This window comes from Fusarium coffeatum, assembly GCF_003316985.1.
Source record: "Fusarium coffeatum strain FIESC_28 chromosome Unknown BRIP53273_contig_323, whole genome shotgun sequence".
Lineage (NCBI taxonomy): Eukaryota > Fungi > Ascomycota > Sordariomycetes > Hypocreales > Nectriaceae > Fusarium > Fusarium coffeatum.
Genome location: NW_022158112.1, coordinates 1 through 20,755, shown reverse-complemented (window position 1 = coordinate 20,755; position 20,755 = coordinate 1). Strand labels below are relative to the sequence as shown.

Genomic DNA, 20,755 nt, shown 5'->3' with positions numbered 1-20,755 from the left:
GTTAGGGGCTATCCTCTGTGTCCAATCCGCGGGAACCGATAAACGTCATGCTGAGATGATTGGTTCTGTCGTAGTGTCTGTGGATCAGGACAGAGTTCTCGATTTCGCCAAGGTCATATCTCAAACCAAAAGCCAATCGAGGCTGCAGCTTATCGTTAGCGGTTTCACGGGCATTACCCATTTCATGACAATCTCACACCGGCTGAGGCCTCCTTTGTAAATGATATTGTAAGTTACAGATGAATGTAAGTTACAAGACACATATTCGTAGATCGACATACAGCATCGATGCCGAGTTTGCCAGAACCACTTAAAGTTTAATAACGATGACGTTTACTAAACTCAATTCCCCCGAGACAACGCCCGCGGTTGAAACCTGCCAGCATTCTCTGCCATTATTGTTGTTGTACATGCAGAACTAAGTAAGCTCGTGTCCAATTCTGGCCATCTACTCAGAAGAACTCATGAATACCCCATAGAAAAGCTCCTTTATCTGCTCCTGTGTCATTTCAGGACACTTAAATAGCAGAAATGCCTTGATCTTGGTCAACGCATGCTTATCCCCTTCTACCGTGCCAGCAATACCCTTATCTGCCCATCTCTGTGTCCATCCTCCCCCAAAGTCAATGAGCCAAGCATTATTATCTGGATTAATGCATACATTCCCAGGCTTTGCATCGCCCCAAACCAATCCGACTTTATGTAGAGCGTTGACAGTTTCTGTAATTTGTTGCAGCCATCGTCGCCTAATATCGACTGGAATCTTGGACATGTGCTTTCCAGCATCTGAAATGGAGTTTCCGTACTGACTTGGTGGAATGCGGGTGCGTAGTAAACCGAGTATTGCTTCTGTGACTGGGTGGACGACGTATCCTTTCAATAATGGAACTCGGAGTGGCGTCTTGAGTGCTGTGTTCACTTTCTCGATCATTTGAAGCATTTTGAGCTCTGGAGCCAAATATTCATATTCCAGACCCCTTGGAAAAGCTTTGCAGACCATAGTTTCTGACCCGACCCTGACCTCTCTAACCCATAGACCGTACTTATACTCTTTCTCAACAATGATATCTTTTGTCGAGTATCTAGGTGTTTTGGGGTCTGGTAGGAAGTCAATATTGAGATTAGGATCAGGACCACCGTCGTCGCGCGGTTTGGCTGCTTCACCAGGCGTGATCGGATACATGAATGCAGTATCATGGATGGTCTCGAGACGAAAGTCAAAGGTTTCGGGGAACATCGCATGGTGTAAATCCTTCGGTTCCTCATAATCATGTCGTATAAGCGGCGGTGCGACCTGGGAGAATGGAATCCTTCCAATATCCATCACGATGTGAGCAGCCTCGTCAACAGACTTTTCGTAAAATTCTATGTCTTCATCCTCGCAGAAATCGAGGTCATCGTCCGATGCATCAGTGAGAAGCTCAATTAGGCGGTCCTCAACAGTCTCCTCCTCATCATCGTCATTTTCTCCATAAGGCTTTGCGAATATTGAAACAAAGATCCTTTTGCCGTTGAGTTTGAACGTGAATAGAGCTTTCGCGCCATCGTCAAACACATCCATACGATCCACGATTAATTCATCAAAAGGTATTTCGGCCTCCATGATGTGCAGCCAATTGAAGCGCAGGGCAGATTGATAGGAAATTGGTTGCGTGCGTCAAGGGTGGAACCGCGTGGGTGCATGTGAAGATGGAAGATAACGGTAATGATTGTTGACCCTTGGCAAAGTGGTCTACACCGGAAGTGGCAATGAAAGACAGCGCATCTGATCAACAGCCAGGTCTAGAAAGCTTGGCCAGATGAGCCAGGATTTATTGGCCAAGAATAAGCTCATTCCAGAATGGAAGTTGCCGTAGGAGTTCTGGGCATTGGGGGCTTTGGGGGTTCAATCCACACTCGCCATTTGCCAAGAACAATCAAACTCCGTACATAATGTCAGAATCGAAGCCCGAGTCTCAACAAGCAACCCGCATCACGTGCGATGAACTCGGTCTGGTGGTCTAGTGGTATGATTCTCGCTTAGGGTACACCCTGTAGCACAGCTTGCGAGAGGTCCCGGGTTCAATCCCCGGCCAGACCCTTCCTTTTGCCGTTCTGGGATACACACCTGGAGCATTTCTTTTTATTTCAGATGGGTGATGAGTGCCTACTACATCTGAAGTTTGTTGTAGATTAATTGGGCCCTACATTAAGATCTCCGATTAACTGCCATCTGACGAGCAACATATACCAGTACAGATTATGAGACAACTTGACTCCAATCCTTGACTCCTTCATACAATTTCTCAAAGTGAACTCCTCAACTCATCAGGTTGCTTCTTCCAATACTTGCTAATGCCCCCCTCCTTCCCAGTATACGGATCAGCATCAGCATTCTCAACGCCCCAAACAGCCTCAAAATCTCCCTTACTATCCCCTCCCTCATCCCAAGTCCAAGAGAAGCCCTGCGGATAAGCCCCCATCATACAAAACCCCTCCAACGGCACTTCCGATACCTCAATGTTACTATCAATCTTCCTAGCATCACCCGTCAAACATCCAAAACTCGCGGACTTAGCATCTGGGTCATAGGACTTGTGCGAAACACCAGCAGGTATGACGAAAAGATCTCCCACTTCAACGTCCACTTCTATACCGCCGTCTTCGTAGGCTTGACCGTAGGTATGGTCTTCCCAGTTTTCGGACAAGTCTGCGACACCCCAGCGGATCTTGCCGGGACCGTGGACGACGATCATGGCTTCGTGGGTTTGGGAGTGATAGTGGGCTCGTTGATGTTGGCCGTAGCGAACAAGCCATTGAACGTCCCAGTTGTTTGATCTCAAGGTATCAAAGGCGGCTGTTCGGTCGACTTGTCCATCTTTGACGAAAGCTTCCTTGTAGAGGAGGAGGGGTTTGGGTGAGTTGGGGACCAATTTTGTTGGTTTGATGTGATAGAGTATTGGCTCTGGCAGCGAGGACATGATGAGAGAGATGCTGTTAACCAGATAGAGATGTATGGGTTATGGCTTTGCAGTAGATGTAGAGTTGTGAGTATTAAGGTGTGAAAGGTAAGTTGTGAGTCTGTACCACTTATAACAGTGAGATGCACCTTTATTTACCTCCTACACACATTTCCAATCTGGCATGTGGAGATCCCAACATCGACGTACATGGTGTAATACCAGACTAGCATTCCCCCACGATAAGCAACAGACTACGGTTAGCAACTCCGATGAAATGCGGGGACAAACCCAATCGCCAACCATCGGCAACCACAACCGTTTGATACCGGTATCATGAGCCGTATCTTTTTATGTTAGTTCCGGACTAAGAAAGCGAAAATGCAACTACAAACGCGGGGTACAGCAGATGGCTTCCGAGATCATCATGGTATGACCAATAAACGGGACGTTAATGTCAAGATAACAATGGATTTCAGTGCCGCTTTGGATGGAATGATCAAATCAATGATACACGCCATGATTCTGGAAATTATCTGCGTGATTTTGCTGATATAGGAAGAGTTTGTGATTAGTAGGGTGGGCGGCGTATCACTATCTGATAAGTTAGCTTCCTATATAAGCCATCTTAGACCTCCTCGCATGATACCAACTAATTCCAAATCACCTTCTCATCATACCCACCACCCACAGCATAGTCAATAATGCCTCACTCCGGAGGCCTCGACGGCCCTCTTCCAACCTTCCTTTCCAACAACGCATTCCATACCCGTTCGGCTTACGATTCCAAGGTTCCAGATGTTAAAACTGCAGAAGTACTCTCCTCCACAGTAGAAGAGAAAGCAAGATCATCTGCTTCACAACGATGTATCGATCAAGCTAGACCATTGAAGGTCATATACATCGGCGCCGGCATCTCAGGTATCTGCGGTGCTGTGGAATTCCGCAAGCAGGTACCTGATATAGACCTGATCATTTATGAGAAGAACCCAGACCTTGGCGGGACTTGGTATGAGAATAGGTATGTGGGTTTCAAGGTTGATGACATGGCAGAAGTTAACATACTTGCCTACTCAGATATCCAGGTTGCGCATGTGGTAAGTGATTTCTCCAATCCTGTAGCGATATGTATCTAACGGACTTCTAGATGTCCCAGCGCACGCTTACCAATTGACTTACGAGTCTTCCCCCAGGTGGAGTTCTTTCTTTGCCTCAGCGCCCGAGATTCTTCAGTATTGGAAAGACGTGGCTACGAAATATGATGTCAGGAAACATATGCGCTTCCAGCAGAAGTGTATTGGAGCACGGTGGGATGAAGCCACGAATAAGTGGCATGTTCAGCTCAAAGACTTGAATACGGGCGTGGAATACCAAGATTCCTCCGACGTTCTCGTTACTGGCGAGGGAGTCCTCAATGAGTGGAAGTGGCCCGATATCGAGGGCATTCAGTCTTTCAAGGGAAGTCTTCTCCATAGTGCCAACTGGGATCCTCAAATTGATCTTAAGGTGAGTGCTTCCACTCTTAGCGGCTCCGGCGATGTCATTAACTGAAGTCACAGGACAAATCTGTCGCTGTTATCGGATCAGGAAGTAGCGGTCTTCAAATCGTTCCCGCAATACTCCCCGAAGTAAAACACATGGACCACTACATCCGCGGCCGCTCTTGGATCGTCGGCCTCTTTGGCGACACAGAAACCCGTCAACGAATCCACGACGCAGGCGGTAACTTCAACTACACTCCCGACGAGATAAAAAAATGGGAGACGGATCGTGAAGCATACTTGGAGTATAGACGAGCCATTGAGTACACCATCAACAAGAACTTTGGCGTACTTTTCCATGGATCCAAGGAACAGACTAACCTTCGCCAAATTGCTCAAGATTCGATGATGCAGAGACTAAAAGAGAAGCCTGAGATTTATGATCACCTTTTGCCGGAGTTTTCGCCTTATTGTAAGCGCATGTCTCCTGGACCTGGCTACTTGGAGGCGTTGGCATCGCCCAAGGTGGACACTATCACCTGCGGTATCTCCAAGATCAATGAAACCGGCGTCATAACCACAGACGGAGAGTATCACCCAGTCGACGCCATCATCTGCGCAACAGGCTTCCAAACCTCCCCCGCAAACCGAAGCTTCCCCATCTACGGCGTCGACGGTATCAACCTCCGCGAACGCTTCCAAAAGCGCCCAGAAACATACCTCAGTGTCTGCACCGACGGCTTCCCCAATTTCTTCCAATCCATGGGTCCCAATTCCATGCCCGGCGCGGGCAGTCTTCTCCTCACCATCGAAAAAACAAATGTCTACATCAGCAAGATCCTCGCACGAATGGCCTACGATAACATATCACGTATAGAACCCAAGCACAATATGGTACAAGCTTTCACAAATTATTGCGATGAGTTCTTCAAGCAGACTGTTTTTTCAGAGGAGTGCAATTCTTGGTATAAGACTTATGAAGCTGGCGCTTCGCGTGAGGAGCAGAAACGTGGACGTATTACGGCATTGTGGCCAGGGAGTAGCCTGCATTGCATTCGGACGTTGAGTAACCCTAGGTGGGAGGACTTTGAGTACAAGTATTGTGATGATGATGAGTTTGGGTGGTTTGGGAATGGGTGGACTTTGGCGGAGAAGTATGTTACTAAGGAGGTTGAGTCTTTGACTTGGTATCTTGATGATACTAAGATCATGGAGAAGGTAGCGGGAATGGAGACTTAAGCAGAATTAAGATTGCATGGCTGCATGTTCCATCCACGACTTTGACGCGTGTAAATGTCAATCCTCGAGTCACGACGCGTTACTCTGCTGAGATAAAAAGTGATCAATGACGTAGTACATTAGAACAATGGACGGAATTTGTTCGAATGCCAAGGATGTTCGGCTCAATGTTTGACCGATCCGCTATGAATGATTTGTGACAGGACCACGTCTTTGTCTCAACATGTTTACGAGGTTGACATAGTGTTGAGCGCGACGTACACGGACATAGAGCAGCAATCAACCTCTGGAATTCGTAGAAACTTAAAAACTTGTTCTATTAGTAAAAGTAATATTGATTTGCTACATAGTAAACTAGATACTCTATCTGTATCGCCGAATTGGTTGTGATCATGCGCAATAATATCCTTCTCTAGGGTAGCTGTCGTCGCGTACTCGAGACCATTGACGCGTCAATCAGCGCTCCCTCGGCGATCAGAACCATTTCCTTCAGCCTACGAGTTACCGATGGTTTTAAGGCTGAACTTACATCGCAAAGCAGTATACACTTGATTATGAATCCAAGTCAGACTGAAACATGATACGCGAAATCACTTACGCATGCATATCGTTCGAGATTCGCATTCGCATTCTGAAAGGAAAAAAGTAAGCCTGACAAAATAAAATGCTGCACACACCCCTTCTAATGTCCGTGGAAATGACCCAGCTATTTTATCTCTCGCGGCGATCGGCGGTCTTTCGGACTGTCCGAGACGCCGCCCCTACGCCAAGGACAGAGACGGGGCGCGCGGGATGCGTCTGAACATCCCTGCCCAAGGCATCATCAGCTCAAGCCTTACATACAATTATCGATGAGCCCTGAACAACAGGTAGTTCGAGACCTTTCAGCCGCTGAACGCGAACATGGATAGCGACGGAGAGAATAATAGCGTCGTCTCGTCGACGCGCCGGATCCCGGAACAGAAGCTGTCCGTAAGTCTGGCTATTCCCGTCATATCCCCGGGCAATGGGTCGCTGATACTCCGTAGTGCGATCAATGCAGACAAAGAAAGGTAAGTGAGCATGACAGTGGCTGCGAAAACATCCACTCATTTACTGTCAGGTCAAATGTGATCGAGTGGATCCATGTGGACCTTGTCAAAGGAAACAGATACACTGCTCTTACCCAGCCGGCTTCAAAACACGAGCAAGACGGACGCGTGCTATGGTATCTGATGGATAGTAAGTGAAGAATCCCCAGAGAAGCATGAATGGCACTGACCATGCTATAGTGAAGACAAGCTGAACCACATCTCGCAAAAACTCGACCAAATCAGCCTCGCAGTCAACAACATCACGTCCCCCCTCCCCCATTTGCAAGGAAGTTCATCAGCAGCCCATACCGCTCTGACGTCCCACATCACCCCAAAGTCTTACACAGACTCTCCTGTGGAGGAGGATGCATCCAATGATGATTCGACATCAGAGCTGGATGGCGACGTTACGCTGACTACTCAGGCGACATTCGCGACGAACTTTCTGGAGCAGGCAGTCAACAGCAATAAAGGATCCGATCAACCTTCCGAGGTTGAGAAAAGTCTGGACGCTTTACGGAAGGTATTAACAGCGAAGAATGCCAACAATGGAGACCCTGGACTTGTTGATACCCAAAGAATCCTGTCTCCGACCGGACAAGGAGGGTATCAATTACCCCCGATGCACTTAGCCATGATGGCGATACAGAAACTGCGAGGCGAGTCATTCCAATGTTGACAAAACGTGTAATAACAGAGTTCTCAGAGTCGCCCAGGTTGAAGTGCTTCTGGTGCATCGAATTCAACACCATCGGTCAATTCGTAGAGTATTTCATGACAGTCTATTTCGGCAAACCCACCCTCGCCGACCTCATCATCACGCACGCGGGACTACAACGACTCTTACTTGAATGCGCCAAGTTGGAACAAAACGAGACGCTCAAGCCTGAGTTTCTGACACAGGGGATGATCTGTCGACAGAATCTGGAAACCATCCTTGCTGGACTTCCGTTTAATTTACCTTGTACATTTGACTACGTCCTTGCTCTGTACATGGCGGTAAGTGCAACGCTCCAAACCGTCGTGGAGATAGTAACTGATCTTATACGAGGCAACGTATTATCTCGATAGATGCCGCATATCACTCTCCTGGAACACCCTCGCTGCCGCAGCCCAAATGTGCCAACGCCTAGGCCTCATCCGCGAAACCCTCCCAAAGCCAGAAACACGCGAAGAAAAACAGCGACGAGGAAAATTAGTATCATGGATCCACATGATAGACAAGATGCTCTCCATGCGTCTGAGTCGTCCATCGCTTATACGCGCTGGTGAAATCACGATCAATTTTGAAGCGCTGGAGGCGTTTGGGAGCGATGGATTACCTCCGATTCTGGCGAAGTGGACTGACGTCTGTGACTTACAAGGGAGGGTGTATGACGACTTGTACTGTCCCAGAGCGTTGATGCTAGGCGATGATGTGAGAGCGGAGAGGGCGAGGCAATTGGCGGGGGAACTTAAGGCGGTTTTTGAGAGTAAAAGTGCAACTGAGGTATGTCTACTGATGGTCAATTCAGATCTCTTGCTGACATTCACAGGACCGGTTTATCGAGGAATCGAGGCAAGGTGTTGGCGACACACTGACAGACCTCTTCCAAAGAGCCGACCAGATCGCATACCTATCCATGCTTTGTCTCATCTACAGAGCCATCAAACCAAAGACCTCAACATCCTCGGCGTTCTGCGACGAGTGTCTCGAAGTAGCGAAACAGGCTCTTGACGAACACAGGATATGCTTGTCGATCCTCAAGGAAGGCGAGGCGGGTATGCTTGAGCACTACGTGCATTGGGCATTCATGGCAGTGCCATTGATACCATTCATCGTCCTCTTCTGCCATGCCATCGAAACCTGCGAACCAACCCATCTAGAAAATCTAGCAGCCGTCGTCGAGATAGCACACATCACCGACGATCTCCCCGTCGTATACAGCAAGCAACTCCATCTGTTCAAGCTCATGTACGACGTGGCATGCAAATACATAAGCTCGAGGACAACACATCCTGCGGTACATGCATCAGGAAGGATACCAGACACGCCCTTCGAGATGTTATTTGTTGAAGCAGGTGTTCCTCTTCCTCCGCAGACGATGCATCATGATCAGGGCATGACATTTGGGGACTTTCCGGTTGGTGAGATGGATCAGAGTTTGACGCATAGTATGGAGCTGGGAAATTGGTTTGAGCAGAACCAGGAAATCTTTATGATGTTGGATAACAATATGTAGATGGTTTAATAGAATTGATGGAGCGCTGTAAACTATTTTAACTTGTAACTTTTTCTTTTTTTCTTGTCAAGGAGCAAGTCCTTCAGAGTGTACAAACAAAACAACATGATGGAACGCTGGGAGCACCTGCCAGGAGAAGGGAATATGAGAAAGGGAGACAGAGATGGAGTCTATGTACGAGCTTACAAGAGGCGGAATCTCAAAGGCATCCAGATAGTGATAGAGTCACATATGCGCATGTACCTAACAGCGATGGCCAGAAGGAAGGTATTGAAGTGCCATACTGATTATGTCTATGTGTCTATACTAAGATAAATAAAAACGAGAGAATCTATAAGATGACGAAATAAATTGTAAGAGATTGCATAGAAATAAACATCCAAACCATGTCCAGATCAAATTTGTCCAAACCGTCTAGTTCTTACCCTTACCCTTCTTCGGCACCCGCACAAGCCAGTAGATAGCAACAGCGGCAGCACAATTAAAGAAAACATAAACCCAAAGCAGACCAAAGTTCCTCCATCGGTGATCAAAGGTAATGTTGATCGTCTTCAGGAAGGCGTTCGTGCTGGCCATAGGACAGTAGAGACACTCTGTAGTGCTACTTCCACTGCCCTCTGCAAGATACCCGCCGTGACCAGAGATGTAATCAGACAAAAACTCGGTGCAAGTAGATCCATTCGTGGGACTAAAGTTCAAGATCTCGTTCTGAGCGCAGGTGACAGGCGCATTAGCGAGCGTGGTGCCAAGGAAGCCTTCGACGACGTAAGTGAAGGGGTTGACGCGGTACATGAAGATCCAGAAACGGGGGAGTGCATCGGGTCCTGCGAGCACACCACAAAATGCGAACATCATGATGAAGAGCAAGTTGAGGATACCGGCTGCGGTGTCGGGATCGGGAAGACCGGCGATGATCATGTGCGTGAATGTCGAGGCGAGGAGAAAGAACATCCAGACGTGCAAAAAGATGGTGATGCCGCGGGAGTCGACTTGGTTGGTCCATTCAGCGTTGCGGTAGAGGCCGATGGGATAGTACCAAACGATAAAGGAGAAGACACCGATGAACTAAACACTGATGTAAGTAAAAAATAACATGCCGAAGATAAGATTTACTTACCGAGTTCCAAACAAGCTCGACGGTGATGTTGGCGAACATGAAGGATTGCCACGAGTAAGTCTTGGAGGGACGTTCCCGAGCCTCGTAAAGAGTCCTTTGTTGCACGAATACCGGCATCATTTGTTCAGCGACCTGAGAGAAGATGGTCAAGAACAAGAAGACACCGAACATCTGGTTCTGAAGCCCGCGCATCGTATTGTTGCCGTTCATAACCGAGAGTCCGATGAACAGAGCCTGGGGATCGTGTTAGCTTGAGTCAAGATGAGTGGAGAATGATGGTGTACTTACAGCGCCGACAGAAAGAAGAACTTTGGAGTACATGTACTGAGGGTTTCTCCAGTATCCTTGGAAGAGTCGCTTGGTTACCTCCCACAGTTGAGTCGGGTAAGAAGACGCAAATTCCTTGTACTCGGACGGATCCCCACTTGGTGCAGGTGCTTCAATCGAACCGCTTGAAGATTTGAGAGACTCAAGCTCATCTTGCACAGCCTTGTATTCGGGCGACTGTCTCCAGATAGCGGGCCAATCGACATCAGTATGAGCACCTGGAGCTGCCCCAATAACCTCGAGCATATGCTCCGCTGGATTCGCCTTGGCGGGTAGAGCAGGTCCTCCATTGCGAGTGAAGTAGTCCATCAAAACCTGCGAATTCTGACCGACTTGACCAAAATAGACAGTCTTACCACCCTTGGCGAGAAGAAGAAGTCTGTCGAACCGTTGAAAGAGCATAGCCGAAGGTTGGTGGATGGTACACAAGATAGCCTGACCACTCTTGGTCAACGTTTCCATCAGATCACAGATAGACCAAGAAGTCTGACTATCAAGACCGGAAGTCGGTTCGTCGAGGAAGAGAAGGAGCTGGGGCCGGGCAACAAGTTCGACACCGATGGTAAGTCTCTTGCGTTGTTCAACATTGAGACCTTCTCCAGGAACACCGATGATGGCGTCAGCATAAGCCTCCATTCCAAGTAGCGAAATGACAGTATCGACGTAGTCAATGCGTTCTTGCTTGCTGTACTTCGCTGGTTGTCGCAGGATGGCGCTGAATCGTAGGGCTTCTCGGACCGTCGAGCTGGCCTGGTGAAGATCTTGCTGCGTCACGTATCCGGTCTTTCGTTGGAAGGAAGAATCGCGCTGATGTCCGTTGACAAGCATTTCGCCGGAAACGACACCCATGGTGACACGGCTAGCGAGAACGTCAAGTAGGGTGGTTTTGCCGGCACCAGAGACACCCTAGAAGTAAGTCAGTGAGAGAAGTCCCAAGGATAAGATGGAGGTAAACGTACCATGAGAGCCGTCAGAGTACCGGGCTTGACCCAACCGTCGACGTGGTCTAGAATCCTGCGATCCTCGCCCTTGATCTTGATATCGTAGCAGACATCCTTCCAATGAAACACGGAAGTTTGCCTCTCAACTTCGACCTTCTCGCTCGAGTTGCCAGACGCCTCCTGCTTACCCACAGGCATAGAAGAACCGGCCTCTTCATCGTGGGCGCGCTTACCAGTGGCCTTGCTAATTGATTGGCGGAGGAAGACGAGTACTTCACCCTTGGAGCGCTCAGAAGCAACAAACTCAGTTGTCATAAGATGGAGGATCATGTAGAAAAAAGCCCATGCAATGAGAACACCAAGATTCCTCCATCGATGGCTGTTGACAAAACCGAACGAAGTGCGCAAATAATCTTGGCCTCTGACGAATGATTGTCCAGGGACAGAGCCAGCGACATTGCACACACGTTCGCCCGAACTCAGGTTCTCGTAACCAGGTCCACTGGGAACGAAGCTCGAACAAGGATAATCCTGACCGTGGAACTCAATCAAAAAGACACTCTCGAGACCATAGAAAACGGGATTGATCCACCGAATCCAGGCGAGCCAATTCTGCATATAGCCCGTCGGAATTGCAAATCCGGCGTACAAAACCAGACCAAGAAGAATAATACAAGCGGGCGCCAGTGCTTGAGAGATAGACTTGGTCGCTGAGCCGATGAAGCGGAACATCATCGACATGCACATCGTGAGAGTGAAGGTAAACAACAAAAAGGCGAAGAACGGCCCCGGTTCGCGTCGAAGGTTACACATGAAGTACAACGTCGTGTTCATGAGAATAGCGTTGATGACCTTGTAGGGAAGATCAGTGACCATGGCGGACAGCGCTTCAGCGCTAGGGTGATAGAACGCGTAGCGGGACTGCTTCTCGACGATCTTCCTCTTCTCGTAGAGGGTCATGATCTCGAGAATACTGCCGAATGCATTCATGATGACAATAAAGAAGAGTAACATCGTGCGACGGAAGAAGCTGGTAGTGTCGCGAGGCATGTTGTAGAAAATGCTGGAAATGATCAAGGCTTGGAATATGTTGGTGATGAGCATGGTGAGGGTAATCGTTGGGTCGCCGACGAGCATCTTGACGCTTCTCCAGAGATTGATGGTGTACTGCTGCCAGAAAGACAAGTTGAAAGGCGATTTCTCGCGTTGAGCGCGCGCTTGGTCGAGTCGTCGCGATTCAGAGAACCGTTGAAGGTCTGGGCCATCGAAGGGGTGCTGCTCAATGTAGTAGTCGATCTCATCAATCAGCCGAGAGCGCGACTGGCTGTTCCTCCACGCAAGAGCAAATTCGTCAGCTGTGCGAGGAGGGTTGGCACCAGGGCGGACGATTCGTTCGGTCGGATTGGTCATCGAGGTGAGGAAGTCGGCGGTTGTCTGCTGCTCAGGGCACACGAAGCCCAGGTTCTCGAAATAGGCTTGCGCGTCTCCTGTTCTTCCAAAGAAGATCTGACGACCTTCGTACAAGACGACGACCTTGTCGAACAGATCATAAGCGCTTTGCGGCGCTTGATAAATGGCGACACAAGACGAAATACCGAGGACGTCGGCTTGCGTGCGAAGGACGCGACAGAACTCAACCGCGTTGGCGCTATCGAGACCACGTGTACTGTTGTCCCAGCACTGCAGAGGGGAGTAACCAAGAGCTGCCTCCGCGATGGTAACTCTCTTGCGTTCGCCGCCACTCACACCACGCACAAAATCGTTACCGACTCTCGTATTCTTGGTGTGTGAAATGCCGAACATAGCCATGATAACATCACGCAGATGTTCAGCGTATTCATGCGCTGTCACGCCCTCGGGAAGCTTGTCATTCGGAGGACAGCGGCAGCGGGCAGCGAAGTAAAGGGTGTCGCCAACGGTGAGGTGAGGGAAGTGGTGATCGACCTCAGCAGTGTAGATAGCTTCGCCTTTGTAGGCCTTCTTCATTTGCTCCGGTCGGATGCCTTGATAGTTGAGAATAGACTCCTCGCCAAAGTGGAAACCATGCGTTTCACCAGAAATGCTGCGGAGGAGAGTCGAGCAACCAGAACCTGGAGGTCCAAGGACGCAAAGCATCTCGCCTGCTTCCACCAACCCATCAAGGTTTCGGAGGATGTCGATGCGCTGACCCTTGTACCCGCCGATCTTCCTCACGAGACTTGTAGCGTTGAGTACGACGTTGACCAACGTGTTCTGGAAATCGGTGGCTTGTCCGAAGCCGAACGCGTTGAGGTTTTTGAAAGCGATACCGGCTGTTCTTGGGGCATTGCCATCGGAGGCAGCGGTGCGAGTCTTGAGGAACGCCTTGGCCCATTTCTTCGCGTTGAAATTGGGGCTTTCGGGGTCGAGAGAGCTGTTGCCGTTTAGAGGAAATAGAGGGCCGTGGCCTGATGCTGCAGAGTGGCTTGTGAGCCTTCGAGCTAGTTGGTGGATTTCTTCATCGTAGGTATGTTCGGCTGAAATGTTGTCTTCGCTAGGTGGATTGTCTTGGAGCGTTGTTGACGAAGCCGATGGGTCGACTTCTTTCTGTGGTAACATGACGTAAGAATTAGATGCGGTATACCTAGACCAGGAAAGAACGGTCGGACAATTGAAGGAAGGAAGTAGGGATAAATACAAGACGGAAACAAAAATCGCAACTCCAAATCGACCCCAGTAAATATAATAGCAGATATTAAGACATTGTCAAGGAATGATACAGGCCCCTTTTCACGTCATCCCGGATCGCCGCGGGCCCAAAAAGCCGTTACCATCCAGTCCGCACGGTACCGGGGCCCGAGAAAGCGGATCACCCATTGCGGTGCTACGGACTGTCCGAGCCCCGGGTCCGAATTCGAATTGCCAAGCCACCGTGGCATTGGCCTAAGAGACGAAATAATTTGAACATTTTAGCACTGTATTCAGCTTGTCTTATTTTGGCGTACTGATCCTTGGATGGAGGGCCATCTGCGTGTGCCCTGTAGACCGGGATGACTCTAGCGGCATGACGCACTGAAAGCTTGGCTAAACTTAATCGGTGTCCACGGGTTCCGTGACAGGTAAGCGAAGTGAACGACCAATGGCAACTTGATGTCTTATTGAGTGCATTTTGGAGAGTTGAAACAAGTGATGCTAATTGAAGTGAACCAACGGTCTTAGGTTGCTGTTCACTTCATCTGTGACTTGTTCGGCCTTGAACACTAACTACTTAGGCGCCAATCAGTGTGTAAGAATGCTTTATTACGTTAATTGTATTCAGAAAGAACTGGAAGTACGGTTTATCAAACTCGATACGGTCATAGATCTCTCCGGTGACTGCTACAAAGTTTACCTTGCACCCCTGTTTCATTAAGGTAAGGTCAGGTAATCGTTCTTTCAGCTTACAGTATCTGTAACTTTGATACGCATCCGCTTTTGTAAACGCGCTGATTGTAAAGACGTATCGACATAGTTGTATTCGAGAGCAGAACACACCACCTTCTTTTCGGCTGCGCACATCCCATCTTCAGCTTCTTAGCTAACACGAAGCCTAATGGATGAAACATATAGACTCTCTATCCTAAGAATAGACTAAAAGTCGGGATTTAGACATCTACAGTTGAAGCATTGTAGAGAGGGGTTATACCTTCAACGTCATCGGGTGAATTTCAATTAGGGTTTGCTTCCTCGAAAGTTAGAATTCGGCGTTATGAGTCTACCCTGACAGAAGCGACAACATATAAATGAATGCTCTATCTTGGCATTGGCCCGTAAAGTCTCCTTCAGCACGTCTTGTTACATACACATAGGCCCGAGTCAGATTTCAAACTTCACTGACATCACGATTATCTCTTTGGACGTAGAAATACCCCATATTCGGTATTCGAGAACAACTCTTACCCTTTCCTTTCAGCATTCACAATCAGTCATCATGGTCGAACGATCAGGTCTCCTTTGGGACGACTCTAGCATTTGCACTAGACCGCTCTGGGAGCACGAGCCCAAAATTGAAGATATCATCGAAGTCTTTCTGCGGCTAGGCTTCGCTGACAAACGGAATCAGCTTCATGTGTCAGTCCTCGGCCAGGGCGCAATAAACAAGGCCTACCTTGTTCAAATCCGAAAAGACGGAAATAAAAGGGTTTTGGTGATGCGAGTTTCGCTGCCCATCGATCCCGGCAACAAGATACGCGGCGAAGTTACTACTCTCCAATGGCTCCGGCGTTATACCACCCTACCTGTTCCTGAGGTTATTGACTATATGGCCTCACCTGACGACGATATTGGCTACGAATGGCTCATGATGTCACACGTACCAGGGCAAACCGCTTTGGTCAAGTGGCGCAAGATGTCCATGGACCAAAAGAGACGTCTTGTTGAGCAAGTCGCAAGGTATCAACATGAACTAACAGCGCGAACATTCGACGCCATAGGTACTTTGCGTAAAGTGGAGGATAGGTACGCTCCTGGGAAAATTGTTGACATGGAGTTTTGTTTCGGCGATCATTTCTCCTACAACATCAACAGAGGCCCTTTTCATTGCGCTCGCGACTGGTTCCAAGCGCTCTCCGATATTATCGTCATGGATTTCCAGCAAGTTCTTGACGAAGAAGACCTAGACGAGTTCGACCTTATCATGACCAAGCACTATCTCGGTATCGCCAACAGGCTGAGACAGTTGATACCTACTCTATTTTCAGATACTACACCGGAAAGAACTGTACTTTGGCACCGATCTCTCGTTATCCAACATGATCGTCAGCGAAGACGGTAATATCAACGGAATCATTGACTGGGAATGTGTTTCAACGATACCGATTTGGGCTGCCACTGGTACACCAAGCTTTCTACGAAGCCAAGACCGCCATGACAAGCCACGCCCAGAACGCTATTATCGCCGTGCTCCTACAGTAGATATATATGGGCGGGACGATGAGGGACTGGATATTAAGTACTGGAGGGACTTGGAGGACTATGAGTTCACGGTACTTCGGGCTCACTACGATACTTGCAGACGTCATCACAATCCTAGGTGGAAAAATGACTTGACAAAGGATGAGAAACTCAAGTACGACTTTCTTGATGGGATCAATCTGTGCAGAGCTCAAGACTTTGGCGGTGCAGTAGACGATTGGATTGATGCGCTTGAGGAAGGCAATATCATTGCGCTGGAGTATAGTGACTAAACCTTCCCCTTATGAAACAGATGCGCAAGGTAAACTCGGGAGCTGTCACCCGATAGATTTACTGTCGTGCGAGGTTGATGACGCGGACCTTTACCTGAGTATTATCCAATACGAAGCCCAACAGATAAAACATATACAGTGTCTATCCTAAGAATGTACTTAATGTCGGGATGATATGGAACTGCAGGATATGTACAGTTGGATCATCGTAGAGAACGATGATATACTTTCAATGCCTTCGGGATAATTTGAGATAAGGTTTGCTTTCTCGAAAAAATCAAATCGGCAACATGACTCTACGCCAGGACAAGGGAGCTATCAATACAATATATAAGGAACCGCTCTTTCTATCTCCTTTCTGATTTTGATTTTAGTAACATTCGCCCTTAGTTGCCTACTCGCTCTACTCGACCTTTCACTACTCTATCAAGAATCTTTTAGACTTAGAGAACAATTTTGACACTCCCCTTTCAACAATCACAAACAATCATCATGGCTCCATCCGCTCGGCCCGGTCTTCTATGGGATACCCGTCCCTTTAATCAAGGGCCTCTTTGGGAATACGAGCCCGTACTCGAAGATGTTGCTGCACTCTGTCGGGAAAAGCTGAACGTCCGTCCAGATGAGTGCGACATTTCTTTCCTAGGCGAAGGTTGTAACAACAAAGTCTATCTTGTCGAAATCAACGACGAGAAGAAGTACGTCATGAGGGTCTCGCTCGCTGTTGATCCCAAGTACAAGACAGCAGGCGAGGTCTCCACTATCGAGTGGCTCCAGCTTCATACTAAGGTGCCTGTGCCCAAGGTCATCAGCTTCAATGATTCCAACAAGAACAGCATCGGGTTCGAATGGATTCTGATGGACTATATGCCAGAGCAGTCTGCCTTCTATAGGTGGCGCAAAATGTCAATGGATGAGAAGATCACTGTTACCAAGGATGTCGCAGACTGCCTTATGGATATGGTCACGAAGTCGAATTTCAACGGCATCGGCACTCTGCAAGGGCCAGCACCTCACCGCCCGGGTCGCATCGTCGACATGGACCTTTGCTACAACGATCACTACAACCTTGATATCCCGCGACTATTTCCTGACCCTCATCGAGATAACCATCCCGGATTGGGACGCTGAGCTTAATATGTCACTTCTGAATCACGAACAATCGAGCGCACAGACTGATCAAGGCTATCTTGACGTTGCACATAGGATTCGCCGTTTGCTCCCTATTCTCTTTCCATATTCAAGCACTTCAGCCGAACCTACCGTACTTTGGCATATCGACCTCAACCTCAAGAATATCATGCTTAGTGGCGATAATAAACAGATTAATTGTTCTGAAACCCGGATAATTGAGCAATCCGGCAAGGACAGAACAAACCGCATATGTAAGCTTCCGTTGAAGCACACAAAGGATTTGAGAACAAAGAAGTGGTGTAACCCCACTATCTGAGGTACCTATATCAGTCCAGGCATTCCCCTCAATTTGTGCGACCTGTACCATATTCTACCCAGCACATTCAAGCTCTAAAAGAAATAACATCTTCAACACTTCCTACAAACTCAAACTCTACAACACAACACCACCATCATGACTAAAACCGAGCGACCAGGTCTCGTTTGGGAAAGCGGGTTATTTGCTCCTTCACCAGCCTGGGAATCCGAACCTAGCCTCGATGTTATCTCGAAAGTTGTCCAAGAGACTTTGAGTCTCAGCTCCGACGAGTGCAGCGTCTCGTTTCTCGATGCTGGCGCTATCAACAGGGCTTACACTGTTCAAGTCAAAGACGAGAAGAACAAGTACATCATGAGAGTCTCCCTGCCTCTCGATCCTAAGAACAAGACAGCTTCTGAGGTCGCCACCCACAAGTGGCTCGGCAAGACTAGCATCCCTGTGCCTGAAATTATCGCATTTGATGATTCCAACAAGAACCTGATCGGCTATGAGTGGATTTTGATGCAGTACATGCCTGGCCAGTGTCTTTACAGCAGATGGCGCAAGATCCCCTGGGAGGATAAGATTGCTCTGGTCAAGAAAGTCGCAGACTGCCAACTGGAGTTGATGAAGTCGCCCTTCAAAACCATCGGCTCGTTGAGAGAGACAGAAGCAGGAATAGCACCCGGTCATTGCGTTGCCCAGCAATTCGTTGTTGGAGACTCTTTCGACTACGACGTACCGCGAGGACCTTTTAGTTGCAGTCGCGACTGGGCCAAGGCCCGCGCTGGCGTCGCCATCCATGAACACACCGCGAGCATCAAGAAGGCTGAGGACGACGAGGACGATGAGTACGACAAGGATGATCTGGAAGACTTGGAAGGTTACCTGCATGCTGTAGAGCGGCTTGCCGAGATGGCACCTCTAGTGTTTCCTGAGGAAACCGAAGACACAGCACTTCGACATATGGACCTGTCTTTGCGCAACATGATGGTAGATGAAAACAATCAGTTGTCCGGGATTATCGATTGGGAGTTCGCTTTGGCGGTGCCGCTTTGGGCCGCTACTGAGATACCGAAGTTTCTAGAAGGTAAAAAGTGCGATGAGAAGCCAGATCTCGATGAGTACGCGCCTCCTGAACCAGACGCAGAAGACAAAGATGGCCTGGATGACGAAGGAAAGTCTTCGCTGTACTGGGATGACTTGATGGATTATGAGATGACTCAGTTACGGAAGGTCTATAAGGACTATATGGCCGAACGACAGTGCCCTTCTGATGTTCACGAGAACGGCGGAGTCAAGAACGACTTCCTTGAGGCAATCGACGATTGCAGTATCGGGTGGGGCACTCGCCGAACTGAAGGTTGGCTTGATGAGATTGAAAAGGGGAACTTTGTTCGATTTCAAAAGGAAGGTTAGCTCAAGTTCACCCACATTGAGTTTATTTAGCCTACCTAAGCTTGAGCACACTCTTTGACCCAGCCTCAGTTCATAGCAGAATCTTTAGATTAGACGAATGATATAAAGTTTGCCGACGCAAATCTACATTTTGAAGCACCACGAGCTATCACAACATAATGGGAAGTGTGCTTTCATATCTTCAATTAATACAGAGAGAAAACGAGACGATTGCTTTGTTACGAGACTGTTTTCCTTTTTCCCTCCCCTAGTAGAGATATTCCTAGCCATCAATGTGAATAAGTCATTCCTCAGAAATCAAACGTCGCCTCGGGGACTTCTGCCATCGGTCTCATTTTCCACTCATCCTCCCGTAGTGAGAAAAACGAGAAAATTCCCGTGTAGTCAGACAAATGTGGGCATGCATCCAAAAGATCATCAACCTCCGCTTCCGATGGACTATAAGCCAGCTCAATATCCAAGGTTCTCAGCTTCTTCGCCTTCTTGCAGCTCTCCAGCACATGCGGAGCCACTTTGGCATTTTCCAGGCCAATATGGCGCAAGGTCGACGAGTGAGTGGTTATCATGTTTGCAATCGCGTCGTTCGTTTCCTCGTCTGTTTCGCCTTCTGACTCTTCTGCTGCTTCGTCTTGGGGTAAGTAGAGGCCCGCCAGCGTGATCTGTTGAAGTGGTGCTTTACTTTCAGCAATGGCCTGGATATCCTTCGAGCCAATCGTGCATGCTCGATCGAGGATGAGAGTCGTCAATGCTGTCATGTGCGGCATGATCTGGACTATCCAGTCCGACAACTCTACAACGCTCCGTACCTTCAACATTCGAAGTGTGGAACCCCAGTTCTTGCACGCTTGTTCGAGATCGCCTGTTAGCGTCAGGGTGCTCCAAAGCTTCAATTCTTGAAGGTTGCGGCACTGCATGGAGAAATCGGCGAGATCGTCGTAGTTGTAGATGAGAGATGTAACGTAGAGCGCGCGTCTTGGTTGGAGCCTTAAGCTATGTCGGAACTCGGCTGCTTTGTCCTCATCGAAGAAAGAGGGAGATTTCGAATACAGATACCCTTCTCCTATTCTATTGAACAGTTTGCATGAGTATACCTATTTAGGATTTTTGAAGGTCAGTCATCAATCAAGTCGAACAGCTTAAACCAACACAATTGCATGAATATACCGTACCAGTGCGAGCAGGGTGCGTTTTCGAGAGCTGTCGTCAAAGTCGTTGACCTGGCTGATGATCAGACAGTAGATCTCGTTGGGTAGCCGTGGGGGGGACCATCCTGTCCCTGTCGTAGCAGTTTTTGCCTCCATCGCGGGAGAAGGGTTGCTGCTGGGTGAAGGAATCAGAAGAATTGTCCTCTAAAGGTTAGGCTACAGAAATAAAGTCGCCTA

General features: G+C 48.5%; 9 protein-coding genes across 9 annotated transcripts; 5 read left to right on the top strand and 4 right to left on the bottom strand.

Moving 5' to 3' along the window:
* Positions 1 to 448: 448 nt before the first annotated feature.
* FIESC28_10594 (uncharacterized protein) lies at positions 449 to 1,603 on the bottom strand (the record flags this gene model as incomplete). Its single annotated transcript, XM_031164725.1, has 1 exon — positions 449 to 1,603. The coding sequence occupies one exon, from the start codon at positions 1,601 to 1,603 to the stop codon at positions 449 to 451; it is 1,155 nt and encodes a 384-aa protein (XP_031011213.1).
* Positions 1,604 to 2,285: 682 nt separating this feature from the next.
* On the bottom strand, positions 2,286 to 2,960 carry FIESC28_10593 (uncharacterized protein; the record flags this gene model as incomplete). The annotated part of the gene is made up of 1 exon (XM_031164724.1): positions 2,286 to 2,960. The coding sequence occupies one exon, from the start codon at positions 2,958 to 2,960 to the stop codon at positions 2,286 to 2,288; it is 675 nt and encodes a 224-aa protein (XP_031011212.1).
* Positions 2,961 to 3,643: 683 nt separating this feature from the next.
* Positions 3,644 to 5,659, top strand: FIESC28_10592 (uncharacterized protein; the record flags this gene model as incomplete). Its single annotated transcript, XM_031164723.1, has 4 exons — positions 3,644 to 3,960; positions 4,017 to 4,036; positions 4,087 to 4,445; positions 4,499 to 5,659. The coding sequence occupies 4 exons, from the start codon at positions 3,644 to 3,646 to the stop codon at positions 5,657 to 5,659; spliced, it is 1,857 nt and encodes a 618-aa protein (XP_031011211.1).
* A 903-nt stretch (positions 5,660 to 6,562) lies between these two features.
* FIESC28_10591 (uncharacterized protein) lies at positions 6,563 to 8,954 on the top strand (the record flags this gene model as incomplete). Its single annotated transcript, XM_031164722.1, has 6 exons — positions 6,563 to 6,711; positions 6,762 to 6,880; positions 6,936 to 7,255; positions 7,312 to 7,731; positions 7,784 to 8,221; positions 8,268 to 8,954. The coding sequence occupies 6 exons, from the start codon at positions 6,563 to 6,565 to the stop codon at positions 8,952 to 8,954; spliced, it is 2,133 nt and encodes a 710-aa protein (XP_031011210.1).
* A 414-nt stretch (positions 8,955 to 9,368) lies between these two features.
* Positions 9,369 to 13,916, bottom strand: FIESC28_10590 (uncharacterized protein; the record flags this gene model as incomplete). The annotated part of the gene is made up of 4 exons (XM_031164721.1): positions 9,369 to 10,019; positions 10,072 to 10,305; positions 10,360 to 11,304; positions 11,358 to 13,916. The coding sequence occupies 4 exons, from the start codon at positions 13,914 to 13,916 to the stop codon at positions 9,369 to 9,371; spliced, it is 4,389 nt and encodes a 1,462-aa protein (XP_031011209.1).
* Positions 13,917 to 15,267: 1,351 nt separating this feature from the next.
* FIESC28_10589 (uncharacterized protein) lies at positions 15,268 to 16,522 on the top strand (the record flags this gene model as incomplete). Its single annotated transcript, XM_031164720.1, has 2 exons — positions 15,268 to 15,991; positions 16,053 to 16,522. 2 exons carry the CDS (start codon positions 15,268 to 15,270, stop codon positions 16,520 to 16,522), a joined length of 1,194 nt encoding a protein of 397 aa, XP_031011208.1.
* A 492-nt stretch (positions 16,523 to 17,014) lies between these two features.
* Positions 17,015 to 17,653, top strand: FIESC28_10588 (uncharacterized protein; the record flags this gene model as incomplete). The annotated part of the gene is made up of 1 exon (XM_031164719.1): positions 17,015 to 17,653. One exon carries the CDS (start codon positions 17,015 to 17,017, stop codon positions 17,651 to 17,653), a length of 639 nt encoding a protein of 212 aa, XP_031011207.1.
* A 457-nt stretch (positions 17,654 to 18,110) lies between these two features.
* Positions 18,111 to 19,373, top strand: FIESC28_10587 (uncharacterized protein; the record flags this gene model as incomplete). Its single annotated transcript, XM_031164718.1, has 1 exon — positions 18,111 to 19,373. The coding sequence occupies one exon, from the start codon at positions 18,111 to 18,113 to the stop codon at positions 19,371 to 19,373; it is 1,263 nt and encodes a 420-aa protein (XP_031011206.1).
* Positions 19,374 to 19,663: 290 nt separating this feature from the next.
* On the bottom strand, positions 19,664 to 20,674 carry FIESC28_10586 (uncharacterized protein; the record flags this gene model as incomplete). The annotated part of the gene is made up of 2 exons (XM_031164717.1): positions 19,664 to 20,438; positions 20,538 to 20,674. The coding sequence occupies 2 exons, from the start codon at positions 20,672 to 20,674 to the stop codon at positions 19,664 to 19,666; spliced, it is 912 nt and encodes a 303-aa protein (XP_031011205.1).
* Between the last annotated feature and the right edge of the window lie 81 nt (positions 20,675 to 20,755).